The sequence below is a fragment of the Orbicella franksi genome, chromosome 13 (assembly GCF_964199315.1).
Source record: "Orbicella franksi chromosome 13, jaOrbFran1.1, whole genome shotgun sequence".
Taxonomy (NCBI): domain Eukaryota; kingdom Metazoa; phylum Cnidaria; class Anthozoa; order Scleractinia; family Merulinidae; genus Orbicella; species Orbicella franksi.
The window spans coordinates 16985567-17010565 of record NC_138157.1 but is presented as its reverse complement, the minus strand read 5'-3'; the positions used below and the strand labels follow the sequence as shown (position 1 = coordinate 17010565).

At 39.1% G+C, this 24999-nt stretch overlaps 1 protein-coding gene and 1 pseudogene across 1 annotated transcript; both read right to left on the bottom strand.

Moving 5' to 3' along the window:
* Positions 1 to 5331: 5331 nt before the first annotated feature.
* On the bottom strand, positions 5332 to 11058 carry LOC145465078 (uncharacterized; annotated as a pseudogene).
* Positions 11059 to 17222: 6164 nt separating this feature from the next.
* Positions 17223 to 23879, bottom strand: LOC145466549 (uncharacterized). Its single transcript, XM_081450265.1, has 3 exons — positions 22878 to 23879; positions 22328 to 22663; positions 17223 to 17840 (listed from the first exon to the last, which is right to left on the bottom strand). The coding sequence occupies exons 1-3, from the start codon at positions 23001 to 23003 to the stop codon at positions 17484 to 17486; spliced, it is 819 nt and encodes a 272-aa protein (XP_081306391.1). The 5' UTR covers positions 23004 to 23879; the 3' UTR covers positions 17223 to 17483.
* Positions 23880 to 24999: the final 1120 nt, after the last annotated feature.

The window sequence follows — 24999 nt, the reverse complement described above, 5'->3', positions numbered from 1 at the left end:
GAGATGACAGCCCAGAAACTTAAGATTATAGAGATGATCTAAGTAGCTGCTCTCTTCAATTCCTACTAAAGTGTATTAATTGCCTTTGTTGCGCCCATAACGGCATAGAATAAAAGTTTTCCTAATATAATTGTATCTAACTTACATTTGAAAACAGATCTAAAAAAACTGGACACTTATATTGTAAAATCGAGTTATCTCATTGCGCTGTACATGAGGAAATTACACTCCTTTGGAAATAAGAGAACGGTTTTCTTTGCAAATTGACATTTTTTTATTTAGTGATGGTTAACAATAATATTTGCACGTTAAAAATCTGATCGGAAACTAGCAAACGCAGAAACTAACCAGTGCAGTCACTCGTATCCATCAACATTTTTAAAGCTCAATTTTGTTCTGTCGGGACGGAAAAAAGCAGCAAACGCTGCACGTTCGTTATTTAGTTTTTCTTCTTATTAAAGAATTTAATGAGACAATTCAGATACAGAGAGTATAAAATTCTATATTACTCAATGCTTTTCAGATACAAAAAACGACATCACAGCCTATTTTGACCTTCAATTCGTTTGCTTGAATTACGAAAATGGCTCTGATTTAGAGACGAAAACTGCACTGATAATGTCAACAAAGGCCGTTGTCACCAACATGGTATACTCATTTTTAAATATATACATGTACATCAAAATCTGCTGTGGAATGTAGTTCAACTCAGTTCAAACTTTAATTTAGTATCTGACTCCAAGAATAATTGAAAACAATGTTGGCAATGCTATGCGACAATGCAATGCAATTATATGGCGAAAAGCAAACGCTGCACGTTCGTTATTTAGTTGCTATTCTTTAAATGAATTTGATAAAACAAATCATGATAGGTAGTCGGAGTACAAAATTATATCCTTCTCAATGGCTTTTAAGCCTAGAGAAAACGAAATCACCGGGCCTACAGACCTTCAATCTGTTTGCTTGAATCACGGAAATAGCTCGGATTTGGAGACGAAAACTGCATTAATGTCAACAAAGGCTCTTGTCGACAACATGGTATGCACATTTTTTAATATATGCATGTACCTCTAAATGTGCTGTGAAATAGCTTGGCCATGGAATGCAGTTCAACTCAGTTCAGACTTTTAAAATTTAGTATCTGTCTCCTAGAAAAACTGAAAACAATGTTTACAACGCTAAGATCAGTCGAAATTGGATTGTAATTTCGTTTCTGCACTGCTTGAATCTGTATGGGAAGAGAAGCCTTGCTAAAAGCAGTCAATTTACAAGCGAAAAGCGAAACGAGAAACGAAGCGAAACGCAGCTGACATGTAGAAAACGAAATTTAACACATAAGGAAATGTATATAAAGATTCAGCTTCTTTTGTTAGTGACTGAAATAGTTTTTTTTTTTGGTGTTTATGACGAACTGAATTATGAACTGTTTGAACACCATCTCGCCAAGCTAGTATTTACTGACTCAAAGAAGACATGCAAAAGCACTGAAACAAAAAATAAACGAGCGACACCTATCATACCTGTATACACTTCCTGAAGTCTTTTTTTCCTTGATATGGATATATCGAACCGCGCGCCTGAAAAGGTTTTCTTCACATTCAAACCTCGAAGTAGAATCTTGCCCCTACCAGTTCGCCATTGAACAAGAATCCATTGTTTTAAATAACTTCAGGTCATTACTAACACTTCTGCTAAAATTGAATGCCGCAATAATTCTTCCCTTTATCCAATGAAAGATGAGATTTTTGGCTTTGTGTGGTTTGTTAACTTCAAAACGTCAAGTTATTTGAAAATCGAGAGCAGGTTACAATATTTGTTTGCTTTAACTTCTGTCGGATCATGGTGCGTCAAAGGAACCGAAGAATCCACTCTGGGAGTGGATTCTCCGGTTCCTTTGACGCACCATGATCCTAGAGATCTTGGATTGATCTGTTTAGTAACGAAACGCAAAATCCGTTTTCGGATTCTTTCGGATTTTAGAATCCAATCTTGGATTTTCTTAAAGTAACACACTCTTAAAGTTAATAACAAAAACAATTAATATACAGTGAACAAACTTTTTCCAGAGTGACATCAGAATTGAGCCGTGAAGAGTTGGACACTTGATCAATGCGAGTAGGCAACAAAAATACTTTATCAGAGAAGGAAAAATGTCGTCATTCATAATTCTTCAATCCCTAAGTTGACTGACCGCATATTGCTTGTCACGTCACCGTCATGTATCATCCATTTGCTTGTAAGGATATGCGCATATGTTCGCGGACTAAAGTTCGGCGGGTATCCGCTGAGAATGTTAATCCCTTAGACTGCTTGCTCTCAAGTCGTATTTACAAATGAAAGTCATCAAACATATTATCAGAAGCGAAATAACTTTCTGAAAAGCATAACGGTTTTGTTTTCTTTGATACATTCAAGTGTATTTGTTTTTTGGTTTCTGAAAAGATGTAGAAATTTCAAGAGAGAAATGGGACAAATATTTGCCAGGAGAAATTGTTCTTGACTGTTAATTAAAATAATGATACACTTTCAACATCTTGACCACCATGCATGTCTATGAAATAGACAGCCTCATCCAGTTTCAAAAAGTTTCATCGCTTCTCCATCCCATAAGGAAAATCATAATTCGATAATCACGAAATACTCTTCATATTTCAAGTATTTAAAACAGACATTATCTGAGACTCATTTTAGTATACGTCATTCAACCTTGAAAAATTTCGCGGAGGAAAAATAGCTCGTCAACTCAATAACGTTGACTGAGGAAACAAACTCTTACTGACCAAGACATCTGGCTATGAATTGATTTAACAACACGCAAGACGGTTTGACTTTGGCTTTAAATTAAACGTGAATGATGTGACGTCACACCGGCTTTCGGTTGACAGAAGCGCACGTGATCACATTTTGAGCCTCATTTCTTAACTAAACGAAAGGGTTCAATACTGGATTACACAGGAATTAAACGAAGATTATACCCCAAGGGCGACTGAAACACTTGGAAACAAACAGCAGTAAAAACGTACATATTTCCAGAAAGAAAATTTTGTATATTTTAATATACAAAATTGATTAATTCTAATATACAAATTTTCTTTCTGGAAATTTGTATGTAATGTAATGTTAATGTAATTGTATGTAATTGTAGGTAAATATGTAAATATGTAAATATGTAATTTGTTCACCTACGGAGCGCCAAGGAGTTCACAAGAACTCGCTCAGAAATTTTTCGTGCATTCCAGGATCGAATTGGAAATTGGAAATATTGGTTTTGAGGAGAGGGGAAAACTGGAGTACCCGGAAAAAAACCCTCTCAGACCAAAGTAGAGAACCATTACAAACTCAACCCACATGACGCCGGGTCCGGGAATCGAACATTGGCACATTAGCGGGAGGCGAGCGTTCTCACCACTACGCCATCCCTTCTCCCCTGCCCCCATGTACTTTTTTACTGCTGTTTATTTCCAAGTGCTTCTTCGCACTTAAGGCATACTCTTAGTTTAATTCGTGCTAGAAATTCGTAAGTTAACTATAAGGAGACTTAGGACTGAAAAAAAGACGGCTTTTGAATAATTTTCCTGGACTTTATTTCTCAGCTGATACAATAGTTTCAAATCTGTTGCTACGAAAGCATGTAAAACTACAGCAAGAGCAACTTTCTATCCTAACTATATCGTGGTTTTTCGAGAAAGTCCAGTGAATCATCACGTGTCACGTGGTTACTGTTGAGCTTTTGGAACCTCTTCAATGAAGATCCGCATATCAAACTTTGTCTATTGTTATGGTTTACATTTTTGAAGACAATAAGCCTTTTGTTGTCTGTCCGTAGGGATTTTTCCGTCCTGTTTCACGAAGTTATAATCGGGTCAAATCGGATTCAGTCGGCAACTTGTCGCTGATGGCAAATTTTTCCCAACGGTAGCCTACTTGGGAAAACGAAGACAAACTAACTGGGGGTAGGTCAGTAGGCTTGACTAGGCTTTTGTCATACAGCGCGCGCATGTTTCGGCCTAACCCAGCCTAACTGTACTTTACTTTTATTTTAGTCGTCAAGTAAGTATTATTTTTTAGTTCATGTTTTAGCGAGCAAGCGGCGATGAGTAGCTGGAAGCGATAAGAACGGGGCGGTTGCTACGTTTTATCTCAGTTTAATATGCGTTATACGCTATGCTTCTTTGAAGATGACTTCTGTTTAAAATTCGTGCGTGGCTTAATAATTGTTTAACCAATTGCGCCTGGATCTACGAAAACGATAAACGAAAACAGAACTGTTGTCGATCGGCAAGAAGACAAGTTTTTCTTTTGCACCTTTTCACGTTTAAATGATTTCGCTTTTCGCCAACTGTTCCACTGCTAAAAGCAACTCAATAAAAAAAGAAAAGGAAGGAAAAAATACAATGAAGACACACCGCTTGATGTCGAGAGTGCGTGAAAAGGCGGGTTTACTTAAACTATTGTAAGGCCTCGCGTTTTTATTTTTGGTCTGTTGAAGCAAGTAAACATCGCTGGTGAAGGCAAAACAATAGGTGCGATTTTCGCACCTTTTTCCGTTTCAGTGATTTTATTCTCCGGTTGGCCAAAATTTCTCAAGCAAAAATCTTTATCGTCGCATTCATTGAGTGAAAAAAAAAGTGCTCGATAAGCGTACGGACGCTCACGGTCGCGTTCAGTACTTCGTCCACTGGCGTGGCTATGGAAAGAGGTACGATAGCTGGGTGGACGAAACGGATACAAACGAGCGCCTAAAACAAGTGTTTGGGACACGCCACCAAGGAACTCCAGGCTTGCTGCAGACCTTGGCAGTGTTAGTTGCAGAGAAGCTTAACATGAAGAAATCGCCAACAACCAGCATCGTGAGACGTGCGTCCGTTACCATGCCGATGGATGCCGAGACCTTTAAAGTGTTGTTCGGTGGTCTTCCTTCCGCGCCAAATCTTTTGCGAGCGACAAAGTTTTCTGTGCCCATTCACGAGCTTGACGCCATAATAACTGCCGGATGGTCGTTAAACACTTTCAAAACCTCCACGACTTGTCCGTTGCAGCCCGGAAAGCCTGTCGAGATTGCTCTCTTAGAGCGCAAAAAAGTGTTTTTTGATCATTCGGGGTGTTTGCGCTGTCAAGGCGGGAATGGAGCACCCGTCACTTGTAAAGACGTGGTGCGGAAAATAGTGTTCGGTTTAACTCTTTTAAAGGTCTCATTCTACCGTGAGCGGAACAAGCAAGCCGAGCGAAAGCCCAAGGAGCGCACGAGACTAACCTGGGCGAAACCAAGATCAGTCGCCAAGTAGACAACAGTGACCTACCGCTGGGTAGTCACTTAAACAAACGGCTCCTTTAGGAGCCACCAAATATAAGAAAGCGATGACCAACTCGAATGTTTGATACTCTTTTATTTCTCTTTTCTGGCCCTTTTTTATATTCATCAGTTGCCTTAAAAAAAGATCAGTATTCAAGCCGCTTCGATTTGAACGGAAAGTTCCCTACGCCTCACTCTTAGATCGCGCTGATTGTGTGCACCCCCGGGGTTGGTATCACTGAAATAATCACACTAAAAAGGGCTTTATTAAGTGTTCTTTCACCCATTCGCCAGTCTGAACTAGGCTCGCGTTTTGTCCAGATGGCTAATAAACTTCGAACCTGCTAGCGTGTCCTGGAAAACGTTTTTTTCATTTTTGCTTTAAAATTATGTAACTCCGGAACATGGTAATTTGAAACCGATACCAGTGGTGAAACACCCTGACTCCAGCCTGTGTATGCGTCAGCACTCTTGTGGCCAGAGATACACTTTCCAACCCAGAACCCCACTGGCACCTTTCCCTTGTGGATGTTGGTTGTTACAGTGACCTTCAATATGGCGGTGACGGTGAAGACTGTAGCTCTTGCCGATTCTCATGTAGAACTCACCGCTAATGGAGCCAGGAGAGCTGCACTCGGCACCATTGAAGGTGAAATACCAACGACTACAGCAGTGATCACAGTTATAAATCCTGGGGTTACCAGCAAAGTAGACATGAAGGGCAGTGTCTGTGAAGTTCTTCATAAAGTCACAGTTCTACAGAGATAATCAATAAAATTAATCTGAAATTAGAAAATGGCTTTCAGCAATGAAGGGATGAGAAACAATTACGCACTTTTGCAGAACAAATAGACTGTTCACAGTCCCCTATTTTTCCGTGAGATGGTAGATGTCGATCGTTGAGCTCGACGGGCCGCCATCTTGATCTCTTGATGCGAGCGAAACTGGAGAGAGTACAAAATGCCCGTGGTTAGGGGTGGTGGAGGGCACGGCCGGCGGAAAAAATAGGGAGACTGTAACAGCTTCACTCTGTCTCGTGTTCAAGGGGCGCGGCCGCCAGTTTGGCGCCTCCATTAATCAAATCAATTAACAATCTCCTCTCTTGAGAAAAAACCTGTCAAATCAGGGATGATGATATGAATACATGTTACTGTGTTGTGAATTTCGAAACATTTTGGAGGTTTACTAAGTTGCGTCGAATGAATGCGGGACGGAAGAACTCTTCTCTGACTCCAAAAAAAGCGGCAAAGCCTGCAGAGAATTCCAATTATTCAGATGCATGCTATCTTTGTGGCATTAACTGTAAAATTTCAGTCGGAAAAAAGAACAACCAACGGAGCTTTCAGCCATTTCCTTCGCCAAAACGAAACTTTGATATATGAAACTCTTGTCAAAACCAGTTGGAAGAACCGCCAAAACATCTTTTCCTTCGAGTAAACGAGAAACGGCCTCCTTTTGCTCGCGCTTTAACACCAATCCTCCAAGACAAGAAGCAGACAGACGATCGAAATCAAAACATTCTCCAGAAAATTCTCTTGAAATCGATGCTATTTTGGCCTGAGCCGCGAAGTGATGAATGTCACTTTCAGTCACTCAAGTTGTCAACGCTCTGCTACGCTCTGATGAACTCTATTGTCCCTTCGACCAATCAGGTGTTGCGGTTGCTGGAGCAACTAACGCAGCGAACACCAGAGAGAGTGAAGCTGTTACAGTCTCCCTATTTTTTCCGCCCCGTCACCCCCACGTTATTAACCCCACCGCCACTACCCACGGGCATTTTGTACTCTCCCCAGTTTCGCTCGCATCAAGAGACCGCCCATCGAACTCAACGATCGACATCTACGATCTCACGGAAAAATAGGGGACTGTGAACAGTCTACATAATAAATTAATCATTAACATCAATACAATTTTTGAAAATAGCGGTGAACTCATAACTAGTTCACAGAAACAGAGGAGGGCACATTTTTTTATCATTAACATGACGACCATATCTGACCAGGAGCCATAATCGGGGACGGAGACCGTAAGCGCGCGCCATTTCTAATATTGGAGTTGTCCCCATGATATGGGACAATAATTCTATTTTTAGAACAAATTGCCCCATCGCCTGCGGCACACGCGCGCGCATGCTGCGAGGATTTTTGCGGATGTCGCGTGGGGGAAATGGTGTCAGAAATTCCCGAAATTTTTCAGGTTTTTCAGTTGACCCACAACTCAACGCGTTTACGTCTGTTGGGATTTTGCTTAAGTATTTTCGTCGTAAGCTGCTCTAGTTTGAGTGAAGTAAGACAGTGTCGAATTTAGTTATGTTCCGCTTTAAGCTTATATATATCGCTGACTAAGTTGTGTTCCGACGGATGCTTCTTTTACATGAGCTGTACATTACTCCACTTTAAATTTCACATATGTTGAAGATTAACAGCTTTTCCATTTCACAGCAAAAAACTAGCTCTATATATATTTAGATATAGCAGAGCTTCAGGACTTCATAGTTCCTGGCTCCTCTTGCCACACGCTTGCGAGGAATTTGCCAGTCTATCGCGACTGAAAGTAAAACAAAATAATGGCTAGTTTGGTCAGTTTGAGTTTCGCCTGAATTGTAAGCAACGCTTGATGTTTGATCAAGGCCTAGCAACTTTACGTCCGCAGATACTGCTCAGCTTTATCCGTGTGAAAATCCAGTAAATTCTCCGTTGTCGATGAATTAGAGCGCCCGCCGATGCGTGTTTTGTACAGTCAGTAAACATGACAAATTGTACTTCCGCCGCACTTTCGTGTGAAAGCGTACATCGAACTCAAACATCAACTCTATAGTTTTTAAATATGTTTAAGATTGATAAATGCTTGAGAACATATTAAAAGTTAAGCTGAAAATGTGTGAATAAAGCAGAAATAATCAGCAAAGTTACGATGACGCTTTCTTTAATCGAGTTATCAAAACTCCTTGTCTATTTTCATTTTCACAGTGTAAAACTTCACTATGCTTATGTCGAGGAAACACACATGATGTTAGCAGCCTTTTTTTGCGTTCCGTTTGTTGCAGCATCTCAGAACAAAAGATAACGAAAGAAATCTTTGTCAAGATTTGTTGACAATTGAAAACACCGACTCAGACTTGAAAGTGCACGAGCTGCACTATGCAAATGAGCTAATTGTACGCGTCGGACTTTCCTTTCAAAAACTTTTGCAAACTCACCAAACAAGCAGAAACAATAAGAAACCATCAAAACAGGTTTGGGTTATGATTAACCATTGTCTGAGAAACCCACAAATTAACTCGATACCAGAGTAGAAAGTTTTATTGCATAACTTTTCTTTACAGAACAAAGGCAAAATCTTACTCGTACAACTAGCGCGAGCAGATATTATTCATTCACAGCGCGAAAATGAGGTCTTGTTTTCGACCCTGAAAAACCCACCTTTTCCGTTAGCTCAGAGCGTAAAACTACATATAAGCGCCCTGGTTCGTATTCCCTGCCTTATTCCCTGCCATCGCTGTGAAAAATATGCAAGATAATCTCTCAAGGTCTCTTAACTCTCACCATTTGATCACGCAACGTGACAACATCCACGTGAGAGCCCGCGACATGTGCGTGGATCCGCGCGGATATATGACGTCAGGATGGCGCAATTTGTTCTAAAAATAGAAAAATTGTCCCATATCATAGGTGCGCGTGGATCCCAAGGTTTACGGTCTCCGTCCCCGATTATGGCTCCTGATCTGACCCATACAGTGTAAACGTATCCTATATTTTTCGTCATATTTCCCCTGCATAACAGCCTTTATTTTTTTCTAACTTGGAGAGAAATTGGTCGGCCAAGAGCCTTAGAAATGATAATTACAGTGGGACTCGCCATTGTCAATAACATGCTTCCCCTCCAGTTAAGATCGTTACCCCTCCAAGAAAGAGGAGGACCGGGAGAACTAAACAAGGATTTGGCCAAATCAAAGAACCCGGCCTAAAATATTATCCCAAAGTATTAATAATGTTCTCTGCTAAAAAGACAGAGGCAAAATGGCAGACTTGGTGAATACCTTACAAGCTCGGACCGTAAATCACTTGCTTGGATCACACCTGAGTCTTTGCCGTAATCCTTTTTCCAGGTACATTCTTTCCAGTTCATGTGCAAGAAAAGCTGAGGTGATGCTGAAGTTCCACTCTCACCTTTCTGCACTCGCTTTCCTTTTTGGCCAGCCGGGCCCCGGGCTCCAGACTCTCCCCTATCTCCCTTCTCTCCTTCTGCACCAGCTGGTCCCTTGGACCCAGTCCTTCCCGGGTTGCCCTGTCTCCTTTGGCTCCGTCACGTCCATCACGGCCAGGTGCCCTAGGGGAACCCGGCATGCCATGCATACCGGGGATGCCATTTGTACCTGGTTGTCCACCGTAACACATTGAGACCTGTGTCAGAACAAAGATCGACACCTTGAGTGCTGTGAAGGTGCAAGCTATAATAAAGTCACAGGAAGTACTTGATGTAAGTCTTCTTGAATTTAGATGGAAAATAACTCAACAACAATGATGTTTATGATATTTATTGTTCTTCTTTTCTTTTTTCTTTTTTTTTTTTTTCGCTTTTCTTGAACTCACAAACCAAAGAGGGAGCTACTCACTTTGTTGTCACTTGGTTTGCTGCTGACATTATTGGCGGTCGCAGAGGCCAGGGTTATCAACACAACAATCAGTAGAAACAATATGATCAGAAGGTTCTCTATACGAGGTTCTCCCTTTAATATCGTTTAGCCTGTAGAGATAAATGTCAGAAAAGTAAAACAATGGTCACGGCGACACCTACAGTTCATACTGCGCCTTTTAGAAAGTTCTACTGTTTCACAATTTTCTTACATTTTCTTTTATGATCGTTGTGAGTTAATATCAAAGCTTGAAAATTAGCGCAGAAATGTTTGTACTCTGCCGGAGGCCATAGAAATGAGTAAAGTTCTTGATCTAATCGCCAATAACAAAATAAAACTGTGACCCCTACATTTATATTATTTGTTTTTATAGCACAAGAGATGAGGAGTTCTAGTGACTGTCGAAAGCTGCTTTAGCTGTTATGAGTGCTCAGTTTGGTTCCGTGTTGCTTTTCTTTCAGCCATACAGGAGTGAAGTATTCGGCAAGCCCATCAGAGGCTGTGCAACATTAAATTAAATGAAGTTGTAAAACAGACTGAAGTAAGAATTACGCTAGAAAGAAATGGTTCTTCAATTCGCTTTAGTGTTAACTAACCCAGGCAAGGCAAAAAAATGACTGTACAGATAGCTTAGTCGATTAAGTGCCTACCTTCCACTGTGGCAGCAATCAGCTGAATGAAAATGATAGTGCTATCAGTGTATTATTTTATCTTGTTAGCCGACAATTGGAGATTCATGTTGAAACTCGTTTACTAGCTAATTACGTACTGATTATTTATGTTACGCTGGTTTTGGAGAAATAAATTAAAAGCTAAAACATGATCGCTCCAGCGAGACGAGCAATGAATGAAATCACTTACCTTTGAAGTACTCAACGTCTGTGTCGTCTGAATGATGAACAAAAAGCTAAACAGGGAAAAGAAGAACGGGTGTTAGATTGAACAATGTTAAAACGGGGAAAGAATTCAAACTATAGCCAGCTTACATCTTAAACTTATACACTCCTTTCTCCTCGCCGTTCAGAACTAAAATGAACTCGTTGTTTGTTAGTCAGGCAAACTTTGTTGCTTTGTTTGTCGGTGTGAGGCCTAGGTTCGCCTTAGAACAAGCTTGTGAAACAGCATGCATAGTAAAATTCTAATTTTCATTTCAACAAGCCTAGCTATTCGCTGAAACTGTTTGCTTTCTGCTGTCTGTCCAGTGAGAACACGTGTTATAATTTTACGTTTTGCTCAGTCAGTTTATTTGTTTACAGTTCCTTTTTTCACGAATGAGTGCGAGTCCATTATAGTTTTTCCAGCCGAAAGGACACTTTACTGTAATCAAAAAATTCGGATAGTAAAAAAAACCCTTCTTTTTGTCCTTCCTTTTACACTACGAAGTCAAGTCCTAAAATAATAAAAGGTTTTAAAACGTGCTTCTGAAATGAATCAAAATCCAAATACAGACTCTGGATAATTATCTGATTCCTTCTGTTTGTCGTACGTCTGTTTTTATTCTAAAATGAAATAAATTATCAAAATCTAAAGAAAGTGCAGTTCTTGTTCCAAAGTTAAAATTAAGGTCATTCCGCTGAAATAGAACCTGCACTGAGATTTTTGTGAAACTTTGCCTATCGATTGTTTATATTATAGGAACTTAAATTTTCAAATAAAAATGAGGGGTCCCCATGTTCGTTAAGGAGCAAAAGCACCTAGTTTATACCCATATAAATCCTTATAATAGCACCATGATTGTAGTTGTAGATTGCTTGCTAAATTCACGTTTCCGGCGATTGCTTTTTGTTCTTCACTGAGAATTGGTCGAAATTTATTTTACACAGAGAAATTTATTACTCAATTCAAAACAACAACAACAAAAAAAATGATAGGTCACCATACTCGTTTGCAAGAAAATGACGATTTACCTCTATGGCGAGGTCCAGCTGTAAAGAAAAAGCAGCCATTTTTTAATGCGCGCGCGCTAATCACGCGTGAAATTATGCGCAGTAGGGATGCGCAATGCAATACTGGGGGAATGACCTTAAGATGAGTGTTTTATTCTCTGATAGAACTGAGTAGAAAGTGTTTGATTTTCATCTTGGCTCACTGAAGTCTACACAATGTTTATCAGATAAAAGTTTGGCTAGAACTTACGAATTCTGTTCTGTTGAGTTTAGTGTACTTTACTAGATTGTTTTCCATGGGTTAAAATGAGGCAGTCTGGTTATTGAGTTGTAGGTTTATAGGGTGAAGGTTCTGCAGCGGGGTAATGGTTCAGTTTATTTTTCGTCGATTTCTCAGCTATCACTTAAAATGTCAGCTTATTTCACAGCTATGAATCAATTTTAAAGATCTCAGATCTCAGCTATCAGTTAATAAACACGTCATTTCTCTGGTAACAGTTAAAATTTGCAAATGATCAATTCAACCTATATTGTTGAAGACAGCAAAAATGTGAACGGTAACGATAAGATAACGAAGCGAATTCACAACGGAAAAATAGTTATAAAGAAAAACAATATCCTGACCACTCTAAGAATATTGAAAGAGAGTCCTAAAACACTTGAAATGAGTCTATTTATCAACATTACTTTACTCTTACTGATACATTGAAAATCTCATACTGCTAAATTATCCGTCGTTGAGAGAACTCGCCAACTGTTTTACCGAAAAACGAGTGATCTATTGTTTCAGTATGTGTACCCTGGCTATGGTTTATGGTGTACGAATTTAAAGTTTTTTCCTTTGCTCTAAATCTCTGGGGAAGTGCTATTTTTGAAAAATTGGTGCATACTTTTTAGTTAACACTAGATCATTTACCTTTGAATAAACTCAGCCTTTGGGTCGACGTCTGAGTGTGCACACAAAGCTCAACAGTAGAACAGAGAAATTAACGTTAGATTTAACATTTTTTAAAAAACCTTTGAGAAAATTTAAGAATATTCAATACAATTGCAAACTTACATCGTTAAATTCTCCAAGAAAGAAACTAAATTCTCAAGGAGTTCTCTTTCCTTGACTTACTGACCACACTGTTTGTTACTTCCTTTGTTTGTTTAGGAAAGTTTTCGTCAGAACAAGTTTGTGAAACAATGGATTTGTTATGTACACTTATTTATCTTTCTAACAAAAATGTTACTCGTTATTCATGTAGAACGGTTTCTTTAGTCGTGAATTTGTCCAATAGGCAGAAGGTTTTTATTCTGTCACCGTAGCTCCTGCTGTAATGCAATGTCAAACAAACCAAAGCGATGGATCACTTCTTCTCCTTTTTAATGATCCAAAAAAACTCATTGAATCCTTGTTCTTTAACAAGTATCGCTACCTTAAAATTAAGGCCAAAAAAGATATTAACTCAAAAATGCAAAATATTCCATATACTTACGTTGGAAATGTCAGCCCAGAAACTTAGGATTATAGAGATGATCTAATTAGCTGCTCTCTTCAATTCCTGCCACAGTGTGTCGCCTTTGTTGCGCCCTTAACGGCATAGAAAAAATGTTCATGGTATAATTGCATTCGATTTACATTTGAAAACAGATCTAAACAACACTTAATATCGAATCATCTTATTGCGCTCTGTATGTACATGAGGAAATTAGTAATGGTTACAATGCGATTGCAATCTAGCCGCAAACGCAGAAACTCGCTAGTGCAGTCGCTAGTGATCATCATCATTTTTCACAGCTCAATTTTGTTCTGTCGCAATGGAAAAAAGCAGCAAACGTTTCACGTTCGTTATTTAGTTTCTCTTCTTATTAAAGAATTTAATGAGACCAATCAGATACAGAGAGTATAAAATTCTATATTTCTCAATGGCTTTCAGATAGAAAAAACGACATCACAGCCCATATATAGACCTTTAATTCGTCTGTTTGAATCACGAAAATGGCTCTGATTTAGAGACGAAAACTGCACTGATAATGTCAACAAAGGCTGCTGTCAACAACATGGTATGCGCATTTTTAAATATATACATGTACATCAAAATCTGCTGTGAAATACAGTTCAACTCAGTTTAATCTTTAATTTAGTATCTAATTCCAAGAATAACTGAACCCAATGTTGACAATGCTGTGATCAGTCGAAATTGGATAGTTATTTTGTGATAAGACATGTTATTTTGTGTTATTCTGTGATAAGACATGACGGGCATTTGAGAACAGGAGGGAAATGTCGAAAAAACGAGCCGCAGGCTACATTTCACAGTGTAATACACGGCTTAGGCTTCTTCATTTGTTTTATGATATAGATTTTACAGGCCGCGGGTAGAAACAGCGAAGCACACAGATCGACAAACTGACGCAATTTAATACCACTGAAGTGCTACATGCCTCGTCTTCAAAACTTTCTGCCGCTTCGCAGAGAACTCCATCACAAATTTCTTCAAAGAAAATGTTTTCTGCCATCTCTAACAAAAATGTTGCCTAGAGACAATGTGGCGGAAAAACAATAAAACACGCTTTTTCTATGTTTTATACTCTCATAAAACACGGATTTTTGATCAATCAAAGCGCGCCCAGGGTCCTATATATATTATAACATTATATAATAACTACAGGTTAACTTGTTTCGAATGGGAGGAAAAGTTTCGCTAAAGTAATCAATTTACAAACGAAAAACGAGGCTAAACGCGGCAGACATGTAGAAAACGAAATTTAACACATGAGGAAATGCTTACAAAGGTGCAGCTTCTTTTATTAGTGTCTGAAATAGTTCTTTTGGTTCGGTATTTATGACGAATTGAGTTGTGAATTGTTTGAACACCAGCTCACCAAGCTAGTATTTACTGACTCGGAGAAGAAACGGAAAAACACTTAAAAAATAAACGAGCGACACCAGTTTTACCTGAAAACACTTCCTGAATTCTTTTGTTCTTTGATATGGAACATTGAAGTGCGTGCCTGAAAACATTTTCTTCATATTGAAACCTCGAAATAGAATCTTGTCCCCATCAGTTCGTCATTGAACAGGAACCATTGTTTTGGATAACTTCAGTTCAGTCCTGACACCTCTGCCAAAATTGAATGCCGCAATAATTCTTCGTTTGATCCAATGAAAGATAAGATTTTTGTCTTTGTGTGGTTTGCTAACTTCAAAACGTCAAGTTATTTGACTATCGAGACTAGGTTACAATAACAATCAATGAAATTTGTTTACTTTAACCATTTTCGATCTTATTCTTTATAATTATGCACTTTTAACTATTTGTTTTGTGGTTTCGTATAGCGAATACGGAAATGCTAATAATAAAACAATCCATATACCTGAACAAACTTAAGTCAGAGTGACGTCAGAATTGAGCCGTGAAGAGTTTGATACTTGATCAGAACAAGTAGGCAACAAAAATATTTTATTACAGAATGAAACAAAGCGCCATGAAAAGTTCTACAGTCCCTACTGACTGACCGCACATATTGCTTCTTACGTCACCGTCATGATATGCGCAGATATGGAACCCGGGCGTAAATTTCAGGGAGTATCCGCTGAGAATATTGTGTGACAACGGGTTTTTCCGCTCTGAGCTCTATCTAGGGGAAAACGGGTGTTTGAGAGGCCTAACTGGCTGGACGACTGTGCTTGACTCGGGAATTAGCCCGGAGCAGCCCGCTTGCTGCGGGAAAGGAACTTGTCACGTGTTCTAAAGTACCGTTGGATCTGCTACAAATGAAATCAGGACACCCAGAGAACTTGGACTTCAAACGTTTATTCTTCGTACTTCGCTATACGTCTACGATGTACAACTCGTTGATGTAAAATCGTAAATCGTCGAGATGTAAATCGTCTTACAATGAACAGAGTACTTTACTTGTAGTAGCGCAATGCACGATTGCATCATGCAAGGAAGAAAAAGACGGCTTAACAAAGTCAGCTTGAAACTAATGGAAAACAAAAAGGCATCATAGACATCTGAATAAAGTCGGCTTCAATGAAATCGTTAACTAACTAAACTTAGTTTACATGATAAATGTGTCAACAAGACTTAAAAGCTATAAAAAAAGTTGTATGCGTAGGCTGTATATTCAGCGTAAAAAGCTGCATAAAGATACATTATTTTGGGGGAAATTGAAATTAGAACAAAATAGCTTTCTTTATGCTTTCTTACTGTACAAAACCGTAGTTTGACCAGCGACCATCTCTACGCGAACGTATTGAAACTTATTTACTTAAAACACAATACAGATTGTTTTATCCCAAATCACTGTTTGTTTAAGTTCCGAACATAAAAGATGTTTGACAGATAGGCCATTCGCACGATCCGGTCACATGGTACAAAATCACACATGCTGGTGTGCAAGTTGCATAGTGGGACTTCCAAAACAATGCAACTCGTACCAGTCCACCTGGACCTGCCTTTGTTTTGGAAGTCCCACTGCGCAACTTGCGCACCAGCATGTGTGATTTTGTACTGGATCGTGCAAAGGGCCTATTTTAGCCAAGCAATGCTCCAACAAAGTAGAAGTCCTATTTTTAACACCATTGCTATATCATTTTTCCCCTGACAATTTATCTCTTAGACTACTTGCTCTCTAGTGGTGTTTACAAATGAAAGTCATCAAGTAAATATCAAAGCGAAACAACTTTATGAAAGCTATTACGTTTGTGTTCTTTTTGACACATTGAACTGTACTCGTGATTCGAAAGCTTCATATTAGTTTCATGATTTCAAAAATGACTGTACATATTTTAGGAGAGAAATGAGACAAATACTTGCCCTGGGGAATTGTTCAAGACTGTTAAGTCAAAAAATGATACACCTTCAAAATCTTGACTACTATCACCATGAAATAAACAGCCCTCATCCAGTTTCAAAAAGTTTCCTCACGTCTCCATCGCATAAGGAAAATCATATTTCGACAATCACGAAATACTCTCTTACATTTCAAGTCAGATTTAAAACAGACATTATCTAAGACTCAATTTGTGTATATCATAAAATCTTGAAAATGTCGCGGACAAAAATAGCTCCTAGATGCACTTTCCTTAATTTATATGTTTTAATTTCAATGAATGTATTGAAAACCATTGTCACAGCGTAGCTTGAAAACAAACACTTTATCAACTCAGCAACAGCGACTGAGGAAACTGACAAACTTTTTCTGACCAAGACATGTGGGCTGTGAATTTAAAGACACGCGAGAGTTTGACTTTGGCTTTAAATTAAACGTGAATGATGTAACGTCACACCTACTTTCGGTTGACAGAAACGCAGGTGATCACATTTCAAGCTTAATTCCATAACTGAACGAAAAGGGTTCCATTCTGGGTTACCAGAAAGAAAATTTATATATTAATATGTACCTTTTTTTATTGATGCATATTTCCAAGTGTTTCAGTCGCACTTAAGGCATACTCTAAGGTTAATTCGTGTTAGAAATTCGTAAGTTGATGATGAGGAGACTTAAGACTGAAAAAAGAGACAACTTTTTAATAATGTTCCTGGACTTTATTGCTTAGCTGATACAACAATTTCAAATCTGTTGATATAAACGCTTCTAAAGCTACAGCGGTACAACCTTCTTACTATATCGAGGTTTTTCTAGAAAGTCCAGTGAATCACGTGTAATGTGTTTACTGCTGAGCTTTTGGAACCTCTTCAATGAAGATCCGGGACATTGTCGCCCACCCTGTGTAAGCGTCAGCATTCTTGTGGCCAGTGTTGCAATTTCCAACCCAGAATCCCACTCGCACTTTTCCCTTGTGGATGTTATTACAGTGACCTTCAATATGGCGGTGACGATGAAGATTGTGGTTCTTGCCGGTTTGCATGTAGAACGCACCGGCAATGGAGCCAGGAGAGCTGCATTCAGCGCCATTGAAGGTGAAATACCAACGACTACAACAGTCGTCACATCCATAAATCCTGAGGTTACCAGCAAAGTAAACATGGAGGGCAGTGTGTGTAAAGTTCTTCATAAATTCACAGTTCTACAGAAATAATCAAATTAATCAATCTCAATGAAATTAGAAAATCACCTCCAGCAAGAAAGGGACGAGAATGAAGTAGGACTGTTGGAAAATAAATTAATCATTAATACTACTTGTCAAAAAATAGATATGACGTTCATAAGACACTATTTCTCTAGCTTGACGGATCAATTGAAAATCCTGCTAATAAAAACCGGACTCGACATTGTCAGTGAAATGCTACCCATTCCAGAGTACATAGGACATTTACCCTTTCAGGTGAGGGCTGCATGGGTCAAAGAAAATAATAATCAAAGTACGCAGCTTCTAGGCTTTTGTCGATTGTGCTCGTAAAACTGGCATATTATGCTCCTAACACTGCTCAAAATTTTTGGAAATTATGCTCGAATTATGCTCGTTTCTCTAAATTATGCTCCTCGCATCAAAATTATGCTACTTGGTTTTTAAGCAAAATAAAGACAGAAAAGGGCGAATAAAGACAAAAGAAGGAATAACACCGATGGGAACCGCCGTTTTCTACATTTCTAAGCATCCTGACTTGATTGTATATTAAGGCGGCTCAAAACAGTAATATTTCCGTGAGGCGCCTAGACTCTAGCGGGCACTTCAGCACCAGGCATCACGCTATCACCCGAGGGGTCGCGAGATTAGATGTATTATCATACATTGAACTCACTATCTCTTTTCTGATTGGCCGAAAGCGTACGGTGAATTTTCGAAATCAGCGCCTGAGACGTCATCTAGCTGCAGTTTATACAATAATCATGTTAAGGACACTCAAGGTCACGGGTAATTATGTCATATATGACCGCGGTGCATAATTTCTAAGGGTAATCATGTAAAGTTCGAGCGCTTTGTGTTGGTTGCCGTTTAAGTGAGGAAGCAAAAACATGACTTCCATTTTTTTTTTTTTGTTCGGTGTATAATAAAACAACTATTAGATTCGGCTTTCGTGATATCCAGAAAAAGCCTTCGGCTTCGGCTGATAACCCTTACCTCGACCTTGATTATTCTGGATATCACAAAAACCTCATCCAATAATTGTTTAAAGTTTGCAAAACAAACATGGCGGCGCGAGGCCTACTTCGTAAAACTTTGTTTCCACGAAGATTAGTAAGATGTTTGCGTTATCAGTTATCTATACCTTCGAGAACATCCATCCTTCAGGCAATTTCAAAGGAAAAACATTCTTTTAACCTTTGTGCTGGAACGTAAACGAAAATTGTGATGTTGATGTTGCGATCGATCGCGCCGACCATATCATTCTAAAAAAAAACAGCAAGAAACTAGTCTGCAGGTTTTCTTCGTTCTTTCTACTTGGCCAGTTTCACCTTCGGGTATTTATGGAACTCCTCTTCTACCGCTTATGCTGCTAACGACAACAGCGAAAAAAAAAAACTATTCGCGGATCCATTGATCTGTCCGCGTGGAATTGCGCAAGGGCCGATCTTGCGAAGTCGAGATTTTAATTTGCGCGTATAGATCGCGCGCAAAAAAGTCCTTAACCACGAAGCTAACATCTCAAAAACTAATCCGGTGACCCTAATTTTTTAATGCAAAAAATTATTCAACAGCAAAACCAGAATGCATGTGCGAAATTGTAAAAAAAATTGTGGAGTGGAAGTTCTCCAACTTGGAAATTTCCATTTTTTTTTTTTAATTTAAGCAAAAACTACTCTACAGATTTTTTTTTATAATTTCCCTGTTTCTTCTTCTATAAGTAACGAAAAGATTTTTAGAAAAAACAAATTGTGGTCACCGACTTGGTCAGATGCAATTGATGGTAAAAATTGGGTTAAGTTTGTTGCTATGCCACAGAACAGTGCAATCTTAATCTATGACTTGAACACAATGAAAGGTACAGTAGGCAGTTACCTTAAAAGAATTGCAGAGCCATTCAAAACAACACATTTCCAAGCCTGAAAAATCGCACCTAGTTCTATAAATCTAAAAAAAACACCCAGAAAACGGTTTTGAGCCACCTTAATTTCCGTTATTTCTTGACTTTTTAAGTGAAATCCAAGATAGCGGATCCAAGATGGTGGGTCAAATAACGTCATAATCAACAAAAATGGTATCACTTTGTAGAGCAAGCTCAGGGCTATCTAATCTATGTAAATCAGGAGCCATAATCGGGGACGGAGACCGTAAGCGCGCGCCATTTCTAGTATTGGGGTTGTCCCCATGATATGGGACAATAATTCTATTTTTAGAACAAATTGCGCCATCACCTGCGGCACACGCGCGTACATGCTGCGAGGATTTTTGCGGATGTCGCGCGGGGGAAATGGCGTCCGAAAGTCCCGACATTTTTCATGTTTTTGGCCCACAACTCAACGCGTTTACGTCTGTTGGAATTTTGCTTAAGTATTTTCGTCGTAAGCTGCTCCAGTTTGAGTGAAGTAAGACAGTGTCGAATTTAGTTATGTTCCGCTGTAAGCTTATATATATATCGCTGACCAGGTTGTGTTCCGACGGATGCTTCTTTTACATGAGCTGTACATTAATCCACTTTAAATTTCACATATGTTGAAGATTAACAGCTTTTCCATTACACAGCAAAAAACTAGCTGGATATATTTAGATATAGCAGAGCTTCAGGACTTCATAGTTTCCTAGCTCCTCTTGCCACACGCTTGCAAGGAATTTGTCAGTGATCTATCGCGACCGAAAAGTAAAACAAAATAATTGCTAGTTTGAGTTTCGCTGGAGTTGTATGCAACGCTTGATGTTTCATCAAGGCCCAATAACTTTACGTCCGTAGATACTGCTCAGTTTTATTCGTGCAAAATTCCAGTAAATTCGCTGTTGTCGATGAATGAGAGCGCCCGCCGATGCGTGTTTTGTACAGTGAGTAAACATGACAAATTCTACTTCCGCTGCACTTTCGTGTGAAAGCGTACATCGAACTCAAACAATAACTCTATAGTTTTTAAATATGTTTTAAGATTGATAAATGTTTGAGAACATATTAAAAGCTAAGCCGAAAATATGTGAATAAAGCAGAAATAATCAGCAAAGTTACGATGACGCTTTCTTTAATCAACTTGGAATAACCATTTCGATTTTGTTGATCGAATCAATGCCGAGTTATCAAAACTCCTTGTCTATTTTCATTTTCGCAGTGTAAAACTTCACTATGCTTATGCTGAAGAAACACACATGACGTTAGTAGCCTTTTTCGCGTTCGTAAAATTTGTTGCAGCATCTCAGCACAAAAGATAACGAAAGAAATCTTTGTCAAGATTTGTTGACATTTGAAAACACCGACTCGGCCTTGAAAGTGCACGAGCTGCACTATGCAAATGAGCTAATTGCACGCGTCAGACTTTCCTTTCAAAAACTTCCAAACAAGCAGAAACAATAAGAGACCATCAAAACAGATGATTAACCATTGTCTGAGAAACTCACAAATTAACTCGATACCAGAGTAGAGAGTTTTCTCGCTATATTCTTAAGTCAGAACAAACACAAAAACATACGCGTAAGCTTACAACTAGCGTGAGCAGATCTTATTATTCATTCCCAGCGCGAGATTGAAGTCTTGTTTTCGACCCTGAAAAACCCACCTTTTCCGTTAGCTCAGAGCATAAAACTACATATAAGCGCCCTGGTTCGTATTCCCTCCCTTATTCCCTACCATCGCTGTGAAAAATACGCAAGAGAATGTCTCAACTCTCACCATTTGATCACGCAACGTGACAACATCCACGCGAGAGCCCCCGACATGTGCGTGAATCCGCGCGGATATATGACGTCAGGATGGCGCAATTTGTTCTAAAAATAGAAAAATTGTCCCATATCATAGGTGCGCGCGAATCCCGAGACTTACGGTCTCCGTCCCCGATTATGGCTCCTGATGTAAATGTATTTCTTTGTGCCTTAACAGAACGGAAATCTATGGGAAGGGTTCCATCAAACCTTCTCTTCCCCCCCCCCCCCCACCCTTGTACAGTTGTACTACGCTGGGGGTATAAATTCGGTTAATTCGCTCTTAATGACGGTTTCAATAAACGCTCCCAGGAGATTGAAGCTCTCTCTACGACATTACAAGCTGCTGAACCATCTGAACTGGAACTTGGGAAGTGCTGAGATCGACGACGAGGACGCCATCTGAGATCATTATGCTCAGACAGCTCACTACAGAGTAGTATCACGAGGCCAAAGAACAAGAACAAGGCGACCCGACGATTACAGTAACAGAAGTTTTAAAAGCAGAACTAGTAAAAAGAAGTATATTCAAAACGAAATTACGTCATTTAGTAAAGGCAGAAAATCCAGATTATGTAAGCAGTGCTAAATTGAGATAAAGGCTACAAATCATGCTCGATTTGCTAATTATGCCAAAAATTATGCCAGCACAATCGACCAAAGCCTACGTACAGGTTACGACCTGTTTAACGATTAAATTCTATCCCATAGTTATAGTAATGACAAATGACAGAACTTTTTGAATACATTATACACTCATGTTGTGAATCACTTGCCTGGATTACACCTGAGTCTTTGCCGTCGCTCTTTTTCCAAGTACATTCCTTCCAGTTCATGTGAGAGGAAAGCTGAGGCGATCCTGGAGTTCCACTCTCACCTTTCTCCCCTCGCTGTCCCTTTTGGCCGGCGGGGCCCTGAGCTCCAGACTCTCCTTTATCTCCTTTCTTTCCTTCCGCACCGGATGGTCCTTGGGACCCAGTCGTCCCTGGGCTGCCCTGGTCTCCTTTGGCTCCGTCACATCCATTACGGCCAGGTGCCCCAGGGGTACCCGGCATGCCATGCATACCGGGGATGCCATTTGTACCTGGTTGTCCACCGTAACACATTGAGACCTGTGTCAGAAGAAAGATCAACACCTTGAGTTCTGTGAAGGTCCCAGCTATGATAAAGTGACAGGAAGAGCCTTGATTTAAGTCTTCTTGTATTCAGTCAACAGCAATTATCGCTGTTTAGAAGCGATAATATCATCTGCACTATTCTCGTTCTTCCTATCTGTCTTTTTTCCTCCTTTATTTTAACTCACACAAAAAAGAGGGAGCTACTCACATTGTTGTCACATGGTTTGCTGCTGACATTATTGGCGGTCGCAGAGGCCAGGGTTATCAACACAAAAAGAAGTAGGAACAACATGATCAGCAAGTTCTCTGTACGAGGGTTTCCCTTTAATATCATTAAGCCTGTAGAGATAAATGTCAGAAAAGTAAACAAGAATGGTCACGGTGACACTTAGAGTTTATCCTGTGCCTTCTGGAAAACTTCTTTAGTCATTTATTCCACTGTTTCACAGTTTTCCTACATTTTCCTTTTTGATCGTTCTGAGTTAATATCATGTGCTTGAAAATTAGCGCAGAAATGATTTTACTCTGCTGGAGGCCATGGAAATGGATAAAGTTCTTGATCTAATCGCCAATAACAAGAAAAAACCATGACGCCTACATTTATATTATTGGTTTTTATAGCACAAGAGATGCTGAGTACTAGTGACTGTCGAGAGCTGCTTTAGCTGTTATGAGCGCTCAGTTTGGTTCCGTGTTGCTTTTCGTTCAGCGATACAGGAGTGAAGTATTCGGAAGTCCATGAGAGACTTTGCAGCATTAAGTTCAATGAAGTTGTAAAAGAGAAAGTAAGAATTACGCTAGAAAGAAATAATTCTTTGATTCGTTTTAGTGATAACTAACCCAGGAAAGGCAAAAAAAAACAAAACAAAAACAAAAAGACTGTACAGCTTAGTCGATTAAGTTCCTACCTTCCACTGTGGCAGCAACCATCTTAATGAAAATGATACTGCTATCAGTGTATTATTTTATCTTGTTAGCCGACAAATGGAGATTCATGTTGAAACACGTTTACTAGCAAATTGCGTGCAAACGTTAAGCACTCTCACTGGTCAGATCATGTCTAGCCTGACCAATTACGCGGAATCTGACATTAATGTCAATTTGTTTTGTGTTGGCAAGTTTCACGTTAAATCGTGTTTTAGAACTGTGTACGTGTTGTGGACCAAAAGTACTTTTCCAAAACAACGACAACGAGCCAACTTTCTCCATTTTTGAGTAACAGGTTCCTTGAAAATGCAGGTAAAGATGATTTAGACCTTTGCCTAGAACGTTTTCAAAAAAAGAAAAAAAAAAAGACAACGGCACTAATATGTTTAATGAGCAGACGGCGATAATCTTCGCTTCTGTGAATTTTTGAAGCTTTTGTTCAAATCCTTGCTTTAAGGCGTTGGGACGTCTTTCATTTTCTTTGCCTTTATGACACTTGGACAAATTTAACACGGTCTTAGAACCTTTTTTTTTTTAAAGTCATTTATTTACTATTGAAATATATGTGCCACACCGTCAGCTCATTGGCGGCCTTCTCTCGTCGCGTGAATGAACAAGGTTACAAGTATATCTGAAAAAGCGCCCCAATGCTGTCAATAAGTTCTTATCCAACATTTACAAACTCAACAGTGACGAAAAGGCTTACATTTTTATCCCTTTACACTTTCTTTTTTTGTAAGGATCCTTTTTGAATTAGAAACCCAACAGCATTGATGGTAAAAGCGTGCACAAATAATCCAGACAATTCTAATTTAACTTACTTTCTAAACACAAATCGTTACAAATCGAGTGATTTTAAGGAACGAGTAACATTGCAAAATGGCAACATTAAAAGGTAACCTCGTGGAGACAGCCCGACACCTTCATTAACGCATTGCCGAACACAAGTATTCTGCTATCGGAAAACACTTTTTAGAAGTGCACGGTGACGAAAACTTCGATTTTCCCATGCATTTGTTTATTAGTTATAACTCTATTTCTGTTTTCGAGTACTTTGATCAAATATCAAAAACTCATTATTCGACGATGAGCTAAGCACTTGCTCCGATCTTTTGCTAAATATTGGTAGTTACTTTTTTTAAAAGCCATGAACACTAGTGATACAACATTGTTATATAATAACATTGTCGAAAGGAAACACGACTTCAGTGGTATAGATTTTCTACACAGATTTTTCTTTTGCACAAAAGACATATCGTTCAACGAACATATCACAGCCAAATGATTTGTCAACTGATGCGTTTCACCTTGAAATATAAGTAGCGTCACTGCATGATGCGATTTTATTCCCATTTTGTATCGAATAATAAAATCGACCTTTTAAGAAGCGTTGATACTAGGCT